Here is a 21,280-nt window from a genome sequence, read left to right on the forward strand (position 1 = left end):
GGTTGAACTCGAGTCGGGTTTGGGTTGGGAAAAAGGGTTCCTTGTGTCAGGTTGAACCTCGTCGGGTTGGAAATCGGGTCGGGTTCGGGTTGGAAAAAAAAGGGTTCCTCGGGTAGGGTCGGGATGGCCTCAACCTGACCCGAGTTGCACCCCTAATTCCTTTACATGCTGAATGAGTATTTAGTCTTGTTTCATCCATTGCCAAGATGAGATCTGAGGCCTGAGAGAGGGGAAGCTTTTTCCTCTGGAATGTTATTTGGAGACTCCACCCATAAGACCACCCTCCCTCACAATTGGGTGCATACACAAGATCTCTGTATAATTGCCCACTGTTCATCTTGTGTAAGATGTCATAACTTTTTGTTGCAGGATTGGATGATCTTATACGTCGATCAGTAGCCTACATAGGTTGTTAAAAACATGCTATTCACGTTAATCCAAATTAATTGGATGGTTAGGATTGTCTCTTCGGTGTCTATGCAAGTATGTATAGTAAATGTGAGTACTCTTTTTGAGGGGAAGATAGTATATACACTTATTACTGGTATATATGACTTTCTCCATTTGATCATGATCAGTTGCCAGAGTGGGTCGACCAGCTCCTCCAGCTTTTGGACTTGTGTGGACCTCGTAAACACTTTGATTTTTAGTCAGGCAGGGACTTTTTACATATACACCAAATGCATTTCATTGGATTGCATTATTGGACTGTTCTATATCTCATTGCCGAACTGAATAAGTGTATACCAACAGTTTGGCATTGTACTTGATATGGCTTAGGCCGAAGGTGTCCTGCAGTGTACAATTCTAACGCTCCAGCTTGTTGGAATTTTTGTTCTGAGCCTTCTATTTTACACCTTACACCTGCTCTTACCCCGTTTTTATTATTCAAGAGAAGACAAACAAAATGGGGTGAAAATTCAGATACTTTAGGAAAGGGTGGAAATGTGGGAAATGCAGCTATTTTTAGGAAAAGGCAAACAAGGAGTGGAAATGTGGGAAATGGGGTGGTGGGGTTGCAAATATCATTTCTCTGCGTAAGGAAAACGAAAAGCCTATTTTGAGTAGAGTTTTTATATGCCCTATTTTTTAACTTGATACAATGTCGGATAGAATTAAAAATGAAGACATATGTAAAAAGGCATCAATTGAGGAAAGATGAGAGAGCAAGGCACCAATTGAGGAAAGATGAGAGAGCACTGCTTAAGATGGTTTGGACATATCCAACGTAGGCCTTTGGATGCTTCAGTGAGAAGAAGTGACTCGTGCCAAGTTGGAGTAAAAAGAGGTAGGGGCAGACCGAAAACAACTTGCGTAGAAACAGTAAGGAAAGACTTGATGGCTAGGAACATAACAGAGAACATGAACTTGGATAGGAGAGAATGGAAGAAAATTATCCATGTAGATGAACCCAAGTATTGTCAGGATTAGACTTAGTCAATTTGAGCAGGGTAGATTCTTTCACCTTCTTCCCTTATTGTCTCCCACCACTTCATAAACTAATATTTCATGAAAAAAAAAAACCTTTCATGGTTGCCAAACATGGCCTAATTGAAAAGGACAAATTCAGCTACAAGGTGGGTGGCTCTTCTCTCTTGAAAAACAGGAGCCGCAACATGACTGAGAAACCGCCCAGTGAAGAAATGAAATCATAAAATATTTGAGAAGACAAAACGGGTATTGGATTAATTTAATTAAACCATATTAAGAGTATCTTATAGTAAACATCACTCCTGAAAAATGCTTTTACTATTATCAAAACCTCTTCTGAGAAGTGCTCCAAGACACAACTTTACTATATGAATCGCATGTTGTGTTGTGTTGCTTCACAATACCTACTGTGAATTATCTCTTTGCAACACAACAATTCTCCATTGCCGCGAAGGATGAAGGATTTAGGGTTGTTCTTTCAACAACGACGAGATAGACGCAATGGCTTCTCCGATCGTCATATAAATGCCGTCCAATCCGAAGGTCTCTGTGGATTTAGATCGGTGGAGCTTTTCGATCACCTCTCCGATGGGATTCGCCAACACGAGCTACAAAAAAAAAAAATGAGAATATTATTGTACTATATTATAAATTGTTGCCGGAATATAACTGGAAAAATAAAACTTATGTTATAAATAGTTGCCGGAATATAACTGGAAAAATAAAACTTATGTTATAAATAGTTGCCGGAATATAACTGGAAAAATAAAACTTATGTTATAAATAGTTGCCAGGATCTTGCCAAAAAATAATAAGATTTTCAAATAATCTCTAGGGTTATCTAATATTTAGGTGTGGAATGAAATTCTCCTTACTTGAAGTGATCTCTTCTCCAACGTCTTCTTCAGTTCGACCAATGCTCCGATGCCGCTCGTGTCGATGGCCGTCACAGCTAACAAGTGAGAAGAGATTTGAAATTAATCAGATAGGGTTTTTTGGAAGGTTTTGCAAAGAAAAGAGTTCGCATGTATTGGGAAAAGTTCAAAAAACATTAGAAAAAATACATCCGTTTTTTTAGGAATGCTGAAGTGAAGGGCACCTTGAAAAAACCAGCTACAAAGGCGCTCCCATTGGACAATACTACCAAAGTGCATTTATAATGGCACAGAAAAATATCAAATAAAATGAATAATAAATGCACTTTAGCGAAATTGTACAGTGAGAGCGCTTTAGTAGCTGGTTTTTTTGCAAGGGCACCCTTTTCTTTAGCATTCCTTCTGATTTTTACAATTACACCAGGTGTATGTACTGTACCGCTGTACGTATACTCTTTTTTTTTCTAAATACGACATAACAAAAAGTGAGTTTTTATACGGTGTAAGCCCTTATGGTCTCGTATTTTTCAAAAAGTACTGTTAGGACCGCACTATCCATGTGATGGGCCACAATGTAAATAGGTTGTGCCCAAAAAATCATTTCTATAGGATGATCTCAGCCCTCCAATCTATAGAGGAACTGCATATTATGGAAACCTCTATAGATCGGAGGGCAACTGCATATTATGGAAACCTCTGTAGATCGGAGGGCAACTGCATATTATGGAAACCTCTGTAGATCGGAGGGCTAGGATCATCCTATGGAAATAAGTACAGAAGAATATGAGTTCAGTTTTCACCACAGTGCCTTTTTCAATATTTTGAATCAATTTTGATTAGACAGCGGGACCCATCAAGCGGGCCCTCCTCGAGCAAATTTAAATGGAAAAAAAAAAAAAAAAAATTTTGAAAATATAAGGAAAAGAATTTGATTATAGTAAAGACTAACCGGCCATGTCCAGAATGATGCACTTTAGAGTGTTCTCCTTGGCTGCTTGGATCCTCTCTTCTTCTTCCCTCACCCATCTTAAAATCCTGCCAATATTTACATTAAAAACATAACAATTAGTTTATGGGTGTTTTATTCTATTTAAATCAATGTTAGGAAGAAGAAAAAATTAATTAGGAAAAATAGGGTCCACGGGCTTAGCCTAGGCCATCTTAATCATAGTATACGGTGGCCCACCGGACCAAGTTGGCCACCGTGGAAATATCATTTCAAATATATAAGAAGAGAAATGATGAAAGAGGGGAGTGGAAATATCATTTCAAGGTGAGGCCCGAAATAAACCAACCTTTCTTGAAGATAAGTTGAATTTGCAAAGTAGATGGGAGATCGAATGGCGAGAATAAGGAAATAAGAGACCCTCGTAGCCTCTTGGTAGTGACCGATATTTCGGTAGATTTGTGTCCCCGGAATATTTCCTAAAATCACTGTGTTTGGCCTTGTAACATGCATCACAATCTTCAACATCGATATTCCCACCTGAAAATCCCACCAAACACAAATCACGACTTTTTTTTTCCCGCTTTTCTATACTCCTATAATCACAAGATGAGTGGGATTACTGAGGTCATTTTTGGAATTAATGGGTCTGAAGAGGTATTTTGGGAATAATTAGTACAATTTTACAGTGTACTTGGTAATTAAGGGTATTTTAAAAACGAATAATAAACATGATTAAGTACAAACCTATAATTTAATCTGCATTGGGCATCTTGTGAGTTGTGAATGATTAGCATAAACAATTTAGCATATTATTCCATGAAATATTTGTGGGCCATGTTTGGGTGGCTAGTAGATGGAGAGATTTGAGAGGGTGGGAGTGAGGGGGAGCATAAAGAAACTAGTAAAAACCAGAAAAACAAAAAACCAATTCTAAATAGGTATTTTCTTTTCGCTGTTTTTTAGGGATTTTTTTATGCTATGGCTACTCTTGCTCACTCAATTCTCTCCCTCTCCTTCCTTCTCAGCTAAGGGTGTCAATTTTGGCTCGGGCTCGAAAGCTCGCTCGAGCTCGGCTCAGCTCGTTAAGGATTTAATATATTTAAATATATATTATATATTAATTTATATACTATAAGGGTTGTCCAGGGAGTGATAGGGGGAGGCAAAATATGTCACTTCTTTTTTGGTACCCCATTTGTTACTTGGACCACCCCCCGTGGTGTAAAAAGAGTAGTCAAATTATACTAGATAGGGCTGTCCAGGGAAGATGAGGGGTGTGAATATATCATTGACCTTAGTATAACCCAAGCTCGGTAAGGCTCGCGAGCCTGGCCAAGCCTAGCCGAACTAGGCCAAGCTCGGCTCGTTTACACCCCTATTCTCAGCGCTTCTTACATAATTAGGCCATGTTTGGCAGCCATGAAATTTTTTTTCCAAGGAATGTTAGTATATCCCAGTGTTGCCAAACTAATATTCCCTAAAAAAAAATTCATGGCGGCCAAACATGGCCTAAATGTTTCGTATTTCATTCAGATTTAGGTTCCAAAAAATAAAAATAAAAAAATTATCCCATTTTCACCATTCAAAAAATATAAATAAAAAATAAAATAAATAGTTAGGGAGTGCTAGCTTACTGCAATGGCGAGTCCCATCTGCACTGAGATGAAGAGTACACCGAAAAAGGCGCTAAAACACGCCAAGAAATCAAATTTATCGACCTTCCACAAGCGAAATGCAGCCCGAAAATCAATCAGGCCGATCACGGCCGTTATAATAATGGCGGCTAAAATAACATTAGGAGTGTAGTAAAATAGGGGCATCAGAAACAGCAGAGTCACTAGCACGGTGGACGCCAATATGATGTTAGAAACTGCGGTTTTCGACCCCGCATTGTAATTTACAGCAGATCTAGAAAATGATCCTGAAATTTTAGAAAATAAAAATAAAAAAGTAAGACAAGAGTTAATAGATTTGATCATATGTAGTAACATATCCACAAAAATTTTGAAAATTTTAAGATATTTTGTAATTTTTTGATAAAATTACAAATTTCCAAAATTTTCCTGAGATTCTAAAATATTTAAAAAATACCCTTCCCGAGAAATTCCCAATACAAATATCTGTGACAATGCTTAGTATGATTTGGCTATAAGAAATTTAATTAGAAATCTTAAATTGCGCTCACACCTGTAGTAACATAGCATGAAGTGCATGAACCGGCCATATTCATCAAACCAATGGCCATCATTTCTTTGTTTCCATCAACCTGATAATTTTTTAGAGAAGCAAATGTTCTTCCCACAGCAATTCCTTCCTGTAATATAAAAATCTCAACCCATATAAGCATAAAATATAGATTGAACTCACTTTTCAAACCATCTTCACCATCAATCAATCACTGTATGGTTCTTGTAAAATAAGATTCACATTTCCAAAATTTTATAGTCCATTTGCAGGGTGCAGCTCAGATGGTTGAGATCCCTTTTTGGATTGCAAGAAAAATGTTTCTTGTGGAATTTGTTTTCCGATGAACTTTTTTTTTTTCCTTTCCACAACTTAGAGGTAAATGATATGGGTATGGCTTATTTGGAGGTTTACCATTATAAAATAAAATGATGATAAAAATTGAACTCCAGTTGTTTTATTTACTTTTTTTTCATGTGTAATCAAACAGTGGAAAAGCAAGAAATTCTGGAAAAAAAAATTCCTTTTCCAAACTTTTCCAGAAAAATCCTGGAATCAAAACAGGGCCTTAGTCGGTGTGACTATTGCAAGTTTGCCTATCCACAGTCAGCCAAGGTTCAAACAATACTTTTGGAATGATATTCATCTAAATTAAGCACAATCATATCATTTTCTTCTAAATTGTATAAAGAAAATAATGGGTTTTGCCAACTTACTGTGAGGGACAAGATCCCAGTAACAATCCCTGTTTTAACAGCAAGACCCAAATAAGGGCCATGAAAATACAACATGTTTGCTGAAGGTGGGTTCAGACCTTGTTCCAAATGCCCAATCTGTTGCAAAAATCATGGAGTGAGTCAGTGAGATAAAGATGAAAAAATAAGAGTTGGGTTCACTGAAAAGTGCATCGTTGCAAAGGAGATAGCTTAATTATCTGTTCTTACTGTTTTGATGCCATGATTCTGAGCTTTGAAGATGAAGACTAGAAAGGTAGAAAGAACTACAGAGGCTAATGGTGCTGCTGCTGAAACCCAGAAAAGCCTTGGTTTTCTTAAGCTCTGCATCAGTGATTTCTTTATCAGGAAAGCATAGCAAAAAAGAAAAAGGGAAATGTATTTTCTGTTATTTCTTTATCCGGAAAGCATAGCAAAAAAGACAGTAATTACATAAAATCAGAATTTATACAAAGAAGTATTAGAAGTAACCCAATTCACCAACTTCTTTGTTTTCTTTATAGCTTACGGAAAAAGAAAAGAATATTTGAAATTGATTTCTACATTTGTAGAGATAATGGGGTGATATGAAACTTACAACATTTCTTGCCACCAACAGGAAAACCAGAAAACAGAAGCCCATGAGAATAGTCTGCCAAGCCCACTGTAGATAAACAGTTATTGGATTTTCATCAGTGAAACTCAAGATATATCTAAGTAAGTTTCAATGCAGAAATAAAAAATTCCTACCTCTGTTCTGTGACTTAAAACAGAGGACATTACAGGCAAGAATCCCATTTTAGTAGTGAAATGAACTATCCCAAGCATTCCTTTCAACTGTTGCAGAGAAACTATGACCGCAGCCCCGGCCATGAAACCAATTAATGTTGCTTTGGAGAGAAAATCAATGATGAAACCCAACCTGTACATAAGAAAATCAATTTATTTTCCTAATTTGATTTCTTTCTAGAAGTTGAGTCATGAAGTTATCTTGACACTCTGAACATTAAAGTCACACATAAATGTAGAAACTAAAATTAAATTTTCCATTGCGCAATGTGATTGAATTGGATTTTCCATTAAGCAATATGATTAAATTGGATATTCCACTAAGCAATGTGGTTATATGTATCCCATCATTATGATATGGACTGAGACATTTCCTTCCTTTTACAGAGGAAAGCAAGGCCAGGAAGGTAAAAGAGATATCATTTCACCCAAGATTAGATTAACCTCTAAGCAAAGTGATTAATTTTACAAGTTAAAGAATGCTACAAGCCCTATGATTGAAACGGGAATACTTATTGATATGATCTTGGAGTTCCATCCAAGAAAACAATGACTTAGAAACTTAAAACTTGTTAAATCAAGACATTTTTGAAGAGTTGGTAATTTGAACTGTATTGAAAAGCTGGTAATTTGGTTGTTATCTAAGTGAGGAAATCATGTTGCAAATTTAACTTCAGGCTCCTTTCTTTCAATGTAAAATGGGCGTAAAATTTGTTTTACGCCCATTGTTTTACTTGAAAATGGGTGTAAATTTTGTTTTACACCCACTTTACTTCGAAAGAAAGAGAACCTTAGGCTCTGTTCCATTGCTTTCCGTGGAAAGGAAAGGAAATTGACGTGACAAAATGGAAAAGGAACAGAAACTATAATGGAAAACCTGTGATATGGGCGTTTAGTTGCCAAGAAATTCCTACCTTAGTAGACCTAAGGAGGCCTGAAAGACACCAGCAAAGAAGGTAGCTGTGAAAGCTAATTGAAGATAGAGAACAGGCTCCTTGAGAGGAGACACCATCTCTCTTAGCATGGATCCCATCACCAAAGACGCTATCGAAACCGGACCAACGGCGAGATCTCTAGAACTCCCTAGAACAGCATATGCCAGTGGTGGCACAAAACTTGAATCTGTACAAAACAAATTAAGACAAAAATAAAATAAAAATTTGATCCATAATAGAGAATATGATGGGAGAAAACAGTGAATAGAATGATTTACTCACAGAGTCCAATAATGGGAGGCAAATTTGCAAGCTTTGCATAACTGATTCCCTGAAATAAAACAAAAGAGAAGAGATCATTCTCCAAACAGTTTCATCCTCAAACTCATCCAATAAATTCAAATAGATGAACAGTTGTTTCTACTTCAGAAAACCCAATCCAAATGGCTCAAATATGATCATTCACAAACAGTTAGAACCAAATGAAATGACCCAAATAAGACCAGTCCTAAGCATTTCTATTTAACTCAAAACAACCCACTAAAACATCTCTCTTTCCTTCTTTTTCTTCTTCACGGAAATTTCATTACCAAAACTCACCATATATAAAATGGTAGTTTATTTCCGTACCTGTGGTATTGCTAAGCTTGCAATGGTGATCCCTGAGATCAAATCAGATTTCAGTAACTTGAGGCTGTAATTTGGACCCCATTGAAAGATTGGGAAGAAGTACTGAAGACCCAAAACCAGTTTTCTTAGGAATGTCTGGTCTTTGAATTGGTGGAGAGGGTCATCTGGGAAGAAAATCTCAGAGAAACTTTGTTTGAAAGCTTGGAAGGCTGTTTTGTTTGGAGGTAAGCAGACCTTGTGAATTTCCAAAGGCTCTATTGTAACCGGTAAATGCATAGATGTCTCAGGAACATTAGGGAAATTCTCTACTCTTCTAAAGCTTCCTCCCATCTCTAAAATATCACCAAATGGGATGGAAAAAAAACCACAAAGGACTACAGACAGAGCAAGGGCTTGGAAGATCTATTTATAGAGAGAGAGAGAGAGAGAGAGAGAGAGAGAGAGGGGGAATGTGTTTATTGTCGTTACACTCTTTGCTGGTGATATTGGCACTACCCTGGAAATGATATTTCCACCTACTTCTTCAGCATTTCCATTTTCCAACCCTCAGTGGAAATGATATTTCCAACAGTCCTCAGCACTAATCCTCAGTGGGTTCTTCTTTATTGTGATTCTGTGAAATGACCCAAACGCCCCAAAATCTTTTGTAAAACATGTTTCATTCTTATCTTTACTAGTTTGGCTTCTCTTACCATGTATGGCTACGTACTCTTCTAGAAGGTTAATCTGTTAGGACACATCTGGGTTATGATCTCGGCCAAAAATCATGCAGATTGGATGATCTTAACCGTCCAACAATCCAACGATGTGGTGTTGTTGATGTAACAAATATCAAAGGCCAAAGATTAATGATTCAGATCATTTAATTCATCTGAGGTGACTATTCGACCATGAAAAAGTCAGCAGCCAAAATGCCTTTGTGCAAAATTCAAATCGATCCCTTTTTGGTTATGGCGAATTAATTCATCTAAGATGGCTAGAATATAGGATATTGGCACTACACCTTGTCTTTTCTTTGTTAATCCACTGTCAAAGTTTATTGCAACTCCTCCACCTAATTGGAGTTGGTGGTCTTCTGAGAAATGTCAATGGCAAAACGATATGGGCTTTCTTTGCCCCATTGGAATTTCCAACTACAATGAGGCAGAGATAAGAGCGTCGCATCAAGGAATCATAATGTTCTTGATAGGGTCATAGTGGAGGGTCACTCCCTGAATGTGATAAATTGGTTGAAGGGAAGCTCCTCCCAACCTTCAAGGGTTACTCGGTGTGAAGAATTTTGGAGAATTTCTATTATTCTTGAATGTAATTACAAGAGAATCAAGTAGTGCTAATATGGAGCATTTAGATGATAAACATAAAAAGAAGACCATGGTAAACATGGAATGGGATATTGGTAGAATATTCTAATCTAACCTAACTACTGATTTAATTTGAGTGCCTAATCTAGCAAGATTACCCCTTTAACCAACTTGCCTAATCTACCACCGTGATGATCCAACGGTAGTATTTCAACCTAATCTCACTCTGAGATCTCACTTATTCTAACACGGTGGATTGACGAGACTTTGGATATCGTGGAAGGCTCATCTATTTCATTTCACCATGTTAGAAGATCGGCGAATAGTGAGGCTGATCAATTAGCTAGTGAGAGAGTTTCTAGGGCTGAGCTAGAAACTTTTGATCCCACGGAGGGGTTATTGCATTGTGCATGTTTTTTTTCTGTTTTGCTCTTCTTTGTATCCGATCTCGATCGTTGGGGTTTTCACACCCTCCTTATGATATCAATTTAATTCTTTTCCATTAAAAAAAAAAGGTTTATCACAATTCCAAAAAAGCTGTCAGAAGCCAATTACCAATTAAATAAGAAAAAAAATTGTGAGTTAGTGCAATTATCAAAACATGGTAGCACCAATATCAATTGCCCTCTTTGGCGGGTGTTTCTTCTTTCTTTTTTTTCTGGCTGTGGCGATCTAACATGGGGCTACCAGATGAGCGGCTGTGATCAATCTTGGTTCATTTCTAGAGGGCTACTGTCGTTATCCGAAATATTAAAGTCATTACTGAATGCCAACAAAACTACCTTATCCCTGTTAAATAATAAGCAGCATGAATCATTGTTGTGGTATGTTTGTCTTAGTGTTTGGATAATACTCTCTGTTTTCTTGTGCCCTCTAATTATTCAATTAGTAAGGAACTGATATATTCACCCCCTTTCGTCCTTGGGCCACACCCCTTCTAGTGTAAAAAGAATAGTCCTAAATACACTAGAAGGGGGTGTCCCATGGACGAAAAGGGGGCGAAAATATTATTTCCCTAGACCTTATTGCATACATTGGGCTGGTAATGGTATCCCTTAAGATTTGTTAAGAACGTTCACACACCTTTATTTTGATATTGGCACACACGGAACAATAACAAGCATCAAAAAAGTTAGGGATAATTACATTTACACCCCCTCTAGTTTTTGCCCCCTCAGCTGAAGGTTCGTCCATAGATTGAAGGGTTAGGATGATCCGATGGAGCTGATTTTTTGGGCACACCCTATCTATGTCAGGACCCATCAAATGAACGCTTTGGATCATCCAAATAATGTGGGCCCATACCCGAATCCAAACATGTATTTGTCACTTTTTAAACTATAGGGGTGGAAGTGGATGTGTAGAAACTAGAGGGGGTGTAAATGTAATTATCCCAAAAAGTTAACTCTAGGCATGAAGACACAAGTCCCTTACCTTTTTAATATAAGATTAGCAAAAGCACAAACTTTTCAACTTTTGGTGAATATAAAATGGCATCGTTTCTACTTTCTAGGACCCATAACGACCAAGGTTTGGTATGGCGTGGGTGACACATTTTGGTGATCAAAGAAGAGCCAATAATAAAATCTCAAAAGAAAGACATACTCTTGCTTAATAAGGAATTAGGAACTATCTTCTCGGGCCCACATGATATTTCTTTTTTCAGGAATTGCTAAGTTAGGGATTGAGCTCCCAACCTAGTGGTTGGAGGGTCGATCCAAGATTAAAGGGGAAATTGTTAAGTTAGTACATATAAAATTGATTTTTACTCATAAATCCCTACTTTGTTAAATGGGCAATGGTAGATACAAGGGAGCCCTTGCATTAAGAGCCGCAAAAGGGTTCTTCATTGGATCCACGTCATTTTCAGTTACATTTTAAAATTGGTTGAAAAAGTAAAATCAGTTACAATTGATGATGTGGATCCAATCAATAGCCCTTTTTTGGCTCTTTATGCAAGGGCTCCCTTGTATCTATCATTCCTCTTGTTAATTATATAACCATTTGTCAACATGAATAATGATTTGCCGAATATACGTCACTTTTTTCTTCTCTTTAATAAAGATCCGCCATTTCAAAATAATAATAATAATAATAATGATTTACCAAAAAAATGTTTATCTTCTTAGAAAAAATATTTCCTATTATAAGTCCCAAAATGCTGTTTATGTTATCTTATAATATATTTATTTGTTTAACAAAAATGTCCTCCGAGTATCGTCTTTCTTGCTTGTGTTCTTTCTTCTCTAATAAATTTTCATCATTTCAAAAATAAATGCCATTCAAGTAACTCTAAAATCTTGATTCTTTCCCCTGAAATTATTTTTTGGGGGGGAAATCTATGGAGATGATTTTCTGGACACACCCTATTTACATTGAGGCCCGAATAAAAATGATATCAGCACCACCATATTTTGATATTTTCACTAACCCATCTTGTCTTTAAGTATTTTAAGAGCTGTCAAAAGGTTATTACATCCCAAATAGGTCTCACGAGCCGATTAAAGAAGAAAAGACAGCTGGGTTTGTGCAGATATCAAAATAGGTTGTGCTGAATTGCTGATAACATTTCCCTCTTAATATGAGAAAACACCACGTTTAAATTTTGTTAGGCTAAAAGTATCATGACTTTAGAAGTGATTGAAGGATATTTCAAATAATAAAGCAATCAATAAAATGGCAACAGATATTTTGAACCCCTATAATTATAGGTAGGCTCAATTTCTTTGGATGTACACATTTTACGCCCATTTTTAAGTGGAAAAAATGGGCGTAAATTTTGTTTTACGCCCACTTTACGTTGCAAGATATGGAGCCGAAAGTGAAACTATGAGATCCATGAGGAAAACGACTATGAAAATTTAGAAAGATAAGGTCAGATAACGTGTAAGAAGCATAAGGGGTTTTGAGTTTATTCGATTCGTTTACACTTTCTCAGTGCTACCTCCATTTTTTTTATTTTTCTCTTTTTAGATGGGTAGGCATTGACCCGTGGTTTTTCTTTTCATCTTCCTTGGGAGTGAGAGTGGGACAAACGATCAAAACTTTCTCTTCTTTTTACGCGGGTAGGCATTGCATTGACCCATGTTTTTCCTTTCCTTTTCTTCTTTGGTTAGGCACCGGGCAAGAAAGAAAATAAGTGACTATCTCTCTTATTTTCTTTCTTTTCAAGAATTTCTTTTATAGGAAATCTTTTCTTTACCCTTGTTTTGCTTTAATAAGTGTTGGGGTTCCACGTAAAATCGATAGTCCCACATCAGACATGTTAAATGGATGTGCATGGGTAATAAGGGAATGGGCACCCTCGCTCTAACAGCTAGCTTTTAAGGGTGAGTTCTACCCGGTTTGATTCCCTACAAATGGTATCATAGCTGGGGCGTGGTAACTCTCGGGAAGATCTAAGTACCCCGGTGTGCCTCCCAGGACGATGGAATTCCCTCGGAGAAGATCTCATGGTTCCCACGTTGCCGGCCGCGTGGAGGGGTGAGATGGTCCACATTGCTTCCTCATGGAGGGGGAGATTGTTGGGGTTCCACACAAAAGCAATAGTCCCACTTCATACATGTTAAATGGATGTGGATGTGTAATAAGGGAATGGGCACCCTCCCTCTAACAACTAGCTTTTAGGGGCGAGTTCTACCCAGTTAGATTTCCTACAATAATGGGTGCAACTCGGGTTGAGTTTGTGGAATTTGGGAGCTTTTACCTTAAAATCAGGTCGGATTTGGGTTGATTCCAATTCCATTTTAGCAAAAGCTAAACCCGACCAGACCCAAGTTGCACCCCTAGTTTTGAACAAGGTTTTAAATTTTGGTTGGGTGATTTCGGTCCTCATCGAAACCGAAATTTTAGGCCGAAATCCACGAAATCAAATAAACAACATTTTATTCCATAGAAAATTTAGAAATTTCTGTATTTTGCGCTGAAATTTCGGAAAGTATTATTTAACAGAAAAAATCTCTTTTGTTGGGTGAAATTCCTTAAATTTCGGCCGAAACAAAATTAAGTTCGAAATTTTAATTTTATACCGTTTCGGGTATACCCGATTTCGGTTTCGTCCTCTACCGAAACCCAAAATTTCATATTTCGCTTGAAAATTAAAACCTTGGTTTTGATAGGGTGACACCCAACATTTTATACCCAAGCATAGCTTGAATGGGGGCCAAGGATTTACACCTAATCTGGTGGGTCCATCATCTATACCCGAACCTATGCATATGGTGGGGTCTTACACACCTCATGGTATGATGGGTGGGCCTCCATTTCATACCTCATGTTTTGATGTCACGGGCCCACCATCTCCATGCGAACCCATGCATTAGTGTGCGGTCCACCATTATACACCTAATGTTATTGATGCTATTATGAGGCCACTATGTTTTTTATGGGGTGGGGCCTACCATTTTACACCTCGGGTTTATTTTATATGGGGAGAGACCTACGTTTTACATCTCATGTTTTGATGGTGTGGGGCCCACCATTTCACGGCCATGCATACCATGGGCCCGTTTTTATAACACCAACTCTAACAGCTTAAGGTTTTGGATTGATTGACTGCTTCACATACCGGTATGCTAGTTTAGACTGTGAAGAAGTCACAAGTGCAGTACTCTGTGTTTATACGTTCAGAGCTTTCTTGTAGGGAAAATATGCCTAGTAATCTTCACTACCAAATTGAGGCTATAGTGTGGCCTTAAATTTATTTTGCCTGAACATGACACCAAGGACATAATCCTAACCATACGAGTAAGTCTTCTGTGTAAGAACTAAAAAAAAGAAGTGGGCTGCCGAATGCATTACAGTACATGTTATCCAACCGTATCAATTTTGTTAGATTAATTAGGTGCTTATGTAGAGAAAGCTGGATTTTGCAACACCGGAATATCCGCTTCTCAAATTGTGAAACCAAGGTTTGCACTAGCCCAAGATTCACAACAGAAATAGAAGAAGAACAATTACCAAAATAGATATACCTCAACACACATGCATGCGCCCCCATAGATAAACAACTTTAAAAACTCTAAAACGTAGATAAAATGGGCAAGTTGGCTCTTTGCTTTAAATCACAAGCTTGCACCCAATGGAGCTTCAATGGAGGTCTCTATAGTTGAAAATGACTACAAAAATCCCAGCAACTAGAAGTAAATGAAGATTATGGTCAGTGGAAAGTGGATAATTAATGGCTTAGGTAAGTGATAGTAGGTATAGAAAAATGTAGACTTAATAACTTAAGGAAGTGGAGCTAGGCAAAATGAGCAAAATGCCATTGAACGTATTATCCTCATTACATCTCTCAAAAATAAAATAAAAACTAAAAATTAAAAAACAACTTTAAATGTTAAGAGCTTGATGATAGATGAAGTAATCAAGCTAGAAAAAGCAACTAGTTTAGATTAGGAATGTGACGATATGTTAAGAGTGTACCAACATCTGGCCATATCAATTTTGTTAGGTTACTTGAGTAGGTACCTACTAGATTAGGATATGTTATATCTCTATCTTTTCTTATCTTTATCATCATCTTCTATGTTTATCCTTCGAGTGCTGCACTCGTTAGGGCTCAATGTAATCAACCAAGCATCCGTTCTTCCTTCTTTGTTTTTGTTTTTTATTTTTTCGAAATGGATTTAGGATATGTTCTTAATGTATTCAATAATTATGTTTAGCTCGTACAACGTGATAGGAATATCATTTTCTCATAACCCTGACTGGGACCCACCCGATAAACATTGAAGAAAATGCTACGGAGAAGATTTTCTAGGCACACCCTATCTACGTCTGGGCCCAACAAATGAATGGTTTGGGTCACCCATCAATGCGGGCCACTCGAGGTGCACCATATAAAACTCCTGTTATAGCTTCTTAAAGTCCTCCAAGTTTGAAAAACAAGGAAAAGGTTGTTCTTACTGGATTGTCCACTTCAATCAGAATCAGATCTTGGCCCACCATTTCAACGCATCCTTATAAGTAGGTTGCAAATAGTTCATATGAAAATAAACAGTCCACTTCAAAATGTAATTAATGAAGAGTCCCTATCAAGACCGGAGACCCATACTTCAAAGACCCTGTTTGTTTTGGCCATTTTCGTTTTAGACTATGACAATCGATTTTTTCAGTCCAAAACTGAATATTGGAGAAAAATTAGACAGAATTTTGAGTCCCATAATCAATTTTGGACTCAAAATATATTTCTATAATCTTAAACGTACAGGGCCTCTGGATTTCGAGAAGCAGTTGTGAGTCTAAAAGTGATTATTGGACTAAGTTCATGTTTAAATCGAGTCCAATAATCAGTTTTGGACTCAATCTGTTCTGAAAATGCAAAACAATCAGGGCCTGAGTAGGTTGAAATTTGATGTGCCATATCAACCCCTTTTCCTTTGCCACAAACTGGAGTCTTTAGTAGATGCCCCCGGCGTAAGGAAAATGATATTGGCACTCCCTTATTTTGACAGTCATTGTGAGGATTAAGAGGCAATTATCGGGTCTCTAGGGACAGACACATAAAATTAAGACCATTGATCTTGTAGAATATCATGAATTCATCCATCCTGAGCTGAAGATAAAGTACTACAAAAATCAATTGTTCAAATATTACTTTGATACCTTAATTAAGTTTTTTTTAACCCGGAATTTATCTTGGAAACCGGGTTGGCGCTTCAAATTATATTAATAGGAATAAAAATTACAAGAAGAGGACATAGAAACCTTGCCTCTAAACCGGATTATGCTTGATTGGATCCTTTCGGATCAACGGTTCCAATCACATGCAAGTGGGACAAGAAGGTCCCACCACATATCTATTAAGCATTTAAGCGTAGCGTCCCCTATCCATTTAGCATTTTCCAATTGCGAAAGGGAGTGCAGATATCAATTCTCTGATATTTTCATATTTAATTTTTACTATTTTAATAGAGTGGAATTAAAAATAAATGAATTACAAAAGTTCTAGGCTTCTAGACAGCTTCCTAGTCCATGGATTCCCTTGGTGAGTTTCCCACCCTGAGAAATCTCAGTACAAAAGTGGATAGAATTCCTCATAAAGAAAACCCATATAAACCTCTAAAACCCCAATATTAGTGTCTAGAATTCCTCATAATGAAAACCCATAGAACCCCATATAGTGGCTAGAATTCCTCATAAAGAAAACCCATATAAACCCTATAAAACCCCAATACTAGTGGCTAGAATTCCTCATAATGAAAACCCATAGAACCCTAAAAACCCCATATTTATTTGCTTACAGAGGGTTCAATCCTTGGAGAATATCCTCTGGATATTCCCAAGAGAATGCGGTGGTGCAGTTACAGGCACAACAGCCATGGTGTTTCCAAGCTTCAATCATACTGAAATTGATTTCTCCACTCCTTTTTTGAGTATCCTAGTTTTCCCATCTTCAAGTCAACTTAGGCAAGCTTGAAATATAAGAACGAAAAGCAACTGCAGTTTCAACATGGCTTTATATATAAGATTTGATTGACACTTCTCTTTTGAATCAAATAGTTGGGAGAAAGTGGTGGAAGCACTAAGGCGAGTTGTATAATCTTTAAAATCTCTAAAGGTGTTTGTCCTTAGTGTACATTTTAGTTAATCAAATTTCAAATGCTAAGTGACCGTTTGGGTATGCGGATTTTAGAATCTTGATTTTCCTGAAAATTATAGATGTGAAACGAGAGAAGAATGAGACCAGCTGTCGTTATCTGATTTCTCGCCCTTCTTTCCGACAGCAAGAGAGCAGGAGATCATCCCATGTTTCCAGGTTTTAGAAGTCTCAGGATGGGAGAGAGATTTCTAAAACCTGGATTTCTTACTTAAAATCCAAGGAATGCTGTCAGGACAGCATGAGGTAGCTTGATCATGATCCCTCTTTTACACTGTTTTCAAGCTAAAACCTAAATTCTGAAATCCACGTACCCGAACGGCCCCTAACTCTTGTGATTTAATACTTTTAGGCCATGTTTGGCAACAATAATTTTTTTTGTCAAGTGGTGAGAGAGGCAGGAGAGTAGTAGATGGAACGAGTGAGGAGACAGAAAGTTGCTGAAAAACGGAGAACTGTTGAAACTCTATGTAAAGTACTTTATTTTTTCCTGTTTTTCAACCACTCTAGAGCTCACCGTCAAAGACACAAGTGGTGTTATATCTTAAAAATAGGTCGCAAGCAACCCAATTACAAACCAACGGTGGTGTGGTGATAATCAATCTTAAGGTAGGGTTAAACCAATAATGTTGCTGTAATTACATCATCAAGTGTTGAAGTATAAAAGTAATTAGTTGTTCCACACCGTTCAATCCATAGGATAGCTTCATGATTTGCACCAATGGATTTCTATTGATTGCACTATAACTTTGTGCTATTGATTGAGATTGAAAGGTTAGGAACATTTTGACCAGTACAATATTTTTTGGCACGAAATAACCCAGCAAAACACATGGTACGGTCAAGATGGTTTCTATTCTGTGCGAAAGATTCTACCACGGATCATTCCTAATTATTTTTGGTTAGTGGTACATATTTAATTAGGCCATGTATGGCCACCATGAAAAAATACTCCATGGAATATTTGTGGGCCAACGGCGGCGACAGTTGGCGAGACTTGAGAGGGTGTGAATGAGGAGAGCCGCATGAAAAGGTTTCCTAAAAACCACGAAAACAAAAAACCAATTCTAAATAAATATTTTCTTTTTACTAATTTTTTTAGGGATTTTTTTATGCTATATCTACTCCTGCCCATGGTTTTAAATTTCAGTCTCGGTCCCAATTTCGGCCAAAATCCAGCAATCGAAAAAATAAAAATAATATTTTATTATAACCCGAAATTTAGACCTAAATTTCCCGAAATTTTGGCTGAAATTTGGTAAATCTGAAATTTCGGTTTCGGTTTCAACCAAAATCCGAGATTTCGGATTTCGGCCCAAATTTAAAACCATGCTCATGCCTACTCAAATCTCTCTCACTAACTCCTTCTCAGCCCCAATACAGTTTGTTCCACGAATATTCCATGGAATAATATTTGATGGTTGCCAAACATGGCCTTAAAGAAACACACATATGTAATAGAGTCAATAGATAAGCGGCGACCAGTGGGCGAAAAGAAAAGATGCAGAAGGTTGTATGCATGTGGAATAATTATTTGGTAGGAGAGTGGAGGAAAAGCTGACCGTTGGTTTTGCTTTTCTTCTTCACAAAATTCTTTTCTTTTTTGAACCAAACGGTTTCCATTCATCGCAAGAACATTTGTGACATTGATGGGAACTCAGTTGCTTTCTCCTTTTCATTGAAAACGTATTCTCCCTTCGTTTTTTTCTTTTGTAATGAGTGCTACAATGTGATACTTTGGATATTCCTTACCATCTATTAAAAAAGGCTGTTATGCTATGTATGTGAGAGGAAAAATATAAGTACGAGTGAGGCCTACTTGTTCAATGGTCTAACATATCTATTTGATAGGCTTTGCTATGGATGTGCCATTCACCAGAATTTTTCTTCCTCAGACAGTTCTGAGCCTTTAATTTATAGAGCTTCTGAGGATCAATATAGACCGTTGCTTTTTTTTATCTTCCAACCGCCCCCAGAAGCTGCAAATAGGGTTGAATTTAGGGGTGCAACTCGGGTCGATTTTTCCGAATATGGGTTGAGCTTTGACCTTAAAATCGGGTTGGGTTCGGGTTGATTCCAATTCATTTTTTTTTTAGCAAAAGCTCAACCTGAACCCGACCCAAGTTGTACCCCGAATTGAATTTTCCATAGTACGATCTAATAGATAAATGGCTAGGATCGTGGAACAAGTCACCCTAACTTATATTTCTGTCCACTGGAAAAATTAGTATTCATTAAAGAGGTTGCTTCACCTCCGTCGGCATTTGGATTACTGGAATGAGGAATTATAATTGTCGATTTCCATGGTAACTGAATAGAAAAAATAAAATTTATTCAAAAAATTTCATTCCCCAACTAGTTTGGGAAAAAGGCTTTCTTGAGTTGAGTTGAGTTGATTATTCAAAAAAAATCATTATGGTTGGAGTGGAATCAAAATACCACTTCTTAGGGTAGGAAACTGATTAATTATGACATTATTCTAGGCAGGGGCGGAGGTACGTGTAGCATAAGGGGGGCAGTTGCCCTGTTGAGTTGGGCCAAATCCTTAATAGGCCCAACTCAATTGGGGTACATGTAGCATAAGGGGGGAAGTTTCTCCTATTGAGTTGGGCCAAATCCTTAATAGATCCAACTCAATTGGGGCCAGCCCCTTTAAAATTTGAAGGCCTGTATAAGCTTGCCTCCCTTATGCATAAATCCTGGCTCCGCCACCGATTCTAGGGATGTAATTTGGGTCCAGTTTGGCTAAGCATTTGGTAAAAAATGAATTGGAGTGATATTGAACACGACCCGGTTTTATGGTAAAAGCTCAACCTAATTACCAAAAATCGACCCGAGTTGCACCTCTACATTTTTCTCACCTTTAATGCAGCCCCATGTCATTTCCGCCCTCCTGATTCCGTTCAGTTTTTTTTACCAAACACTGGAATCATTCTAGAATCGAAATAGGATCGATTACAATGCCTGTTTCTAACAATCCTCGAAATCAGTCCAATTACTTTGTTGTGATTAGTCTTACGGGAAACACATTTTTCAATCTGAGTCTTCAAAAAATAGTGAATGGGCTTATTTTTGGGTGGTATACTTAATCGTAACAGAGATGGAACAATACTTCTTTATAATTTTCACAGAAACGAACATTCAACATTCTAAAAAAGGCTAAGGGAAAAAAAGCTTTGCAAAATATTTTTTCACACGACCACAGTGGGAGTCGAACCCACGACCTTTTGATCCGAAGTCAAACGCGCTAATCCACTGCGCTATGCGGTCCTCATGTACATATTTTAGCGGTGTTAGTTATAACTTTAGTAAATTTTTGTTGTGATTGCAGGAATTTTCTGGAGTCTGGAAAAGAAAAACTTTTTCCAAAATTTCTTGGTTTTCCATTGTTTGATTACACAAAATGAAAAGGGCAGCTTGAACTAATATCAGCTCAAGTTTTGTTTAGTGTGACGCCCAGCTTATAATACTATCCCTCTAAATAAGCCATAACCACCTAATTTCTCTCTAATCATGGAAAAGAAATTAATTTTTTTTTTCCATAAGAACTGATTTTCCTGCAATTCAAACAGGGTGTACGTAAGATTGGAACAGTTCAGCCAGACGCTGCATTTGTTTTCACCTCATGAATATTTCTTAGGGAACTGACATATTCACCCTTTTCTTTTTTTCTTTTTTACCTGGAACCATTGTTTTAAATTTCGATTTCGATCCTTGCCAAAACTGAAATTTCGGCTGAAACTCAGTAGAAAGTCTCAAAATTTCGAAATTCCGGCCAAAATTCAGTAAAGAAATAAAAAAAGGGAATTTTTCCAAAATTTTTGGTAAATTTTGGGAATTTTGGTTTCGATACATTTCGGTTTCGAACTTGAC

General features: G+C 37.3%; 1 protein-coding gene and 1 non-coding gene across 2 annotated transcripts; both read right to left on the reverse strand.

Annotated features, from left to right (window-relative positions):
• Positions 1 to 1,624: 1,624 nt before the first annotated feature.
• Positions 1,625 to 8,895, reverse strand: LOC143858691 (putative sulfate transporter 3.4). The gene is made up of 13 exons (XM_077369409.1): positions 8,507 to 8,895; positions 8,159 to 8,207; positions 7,856 to 8,063; positions 6,903 to 7,074; positions 6,751 to 6,816; positions 6,384 to 6,497; positions 6,156 to 6,272; positions 5,443 to 5,569; positions 4,890 to 5,176; positions 3,602 to 3,792; positions 3,256 to 3,341; positions 2,307 to 2,383; positions 1,625 to 2,039 (listed from the first exon to the last, which is right to left on the reverse strand). The coding sequence occupies exons 1-13, from the start codon at positions 8,834 to 8,836 to the stop codon at positions 1,896 to 1,898; spliced, it is 1,968 nt and encodes a 655-aa protein (XP_077225524.1). The 5' UTR covers positions 8,837 to 8,895; the 3' UTR covers positions 1,625 to 1,895.
• An 11,708-nt stretch (positions 8,896 to 20,603) lies between these two features.
• TRNAR-UCG (transfer RNA arginine (anticodon UCG)) lies at positions 20,604 to 20,677 on the reverse strand. Its single transcript has one exon. It is a non-coding gene; the product is annotated as a tRNA-Arg (tRNA).
• Between the last annotated feature and the right edge of the window lie 603 nt (positions 20,678 to 21,280).

Source organism: Tasmannia lanceolata, unplaced genomic scaffold (genome assembly GCF_043159265.1).
Source record: "Tasmannia lanceolata isolate RefF3 unplaced genomic scaffold, GAP_Taslan_0.1 ptg000026l, whole genome shotgun sequence".
Taxonomy (NCBI): domain Eukaryota; kingdom Viridiplantae; phylum Streptophyta; class Magnoliopsida; order Canellales; family Winteraceae; genus Tasmannia; species Tasmannia lanceolata.

Bases quoted from the DNA above. Each gene is read 5' to 3' on its own strand.
- LOC143858691 (XM_077369409.1), bottom strand. From the start codon at position 8,836: ATGGGAGGAAGCTTTAGAAGAGTAGAGAATTTCCCTAATGTTCCTGAG. The intron at 6,273-6,383 runs GTAAGAACAGAT...TTTTTGCAACAG, and splicing joins AGAATCATGGCATCAAAACA to ATTGGGCATTTGGAACAAGG. The intron at 2,384-3,255 runs GTTAGTCTTTAC...CTCACTTGTTAG, and splicing joins CATCATTCTGGACATGGCCG to CTGTGACGGCCATCGACACG.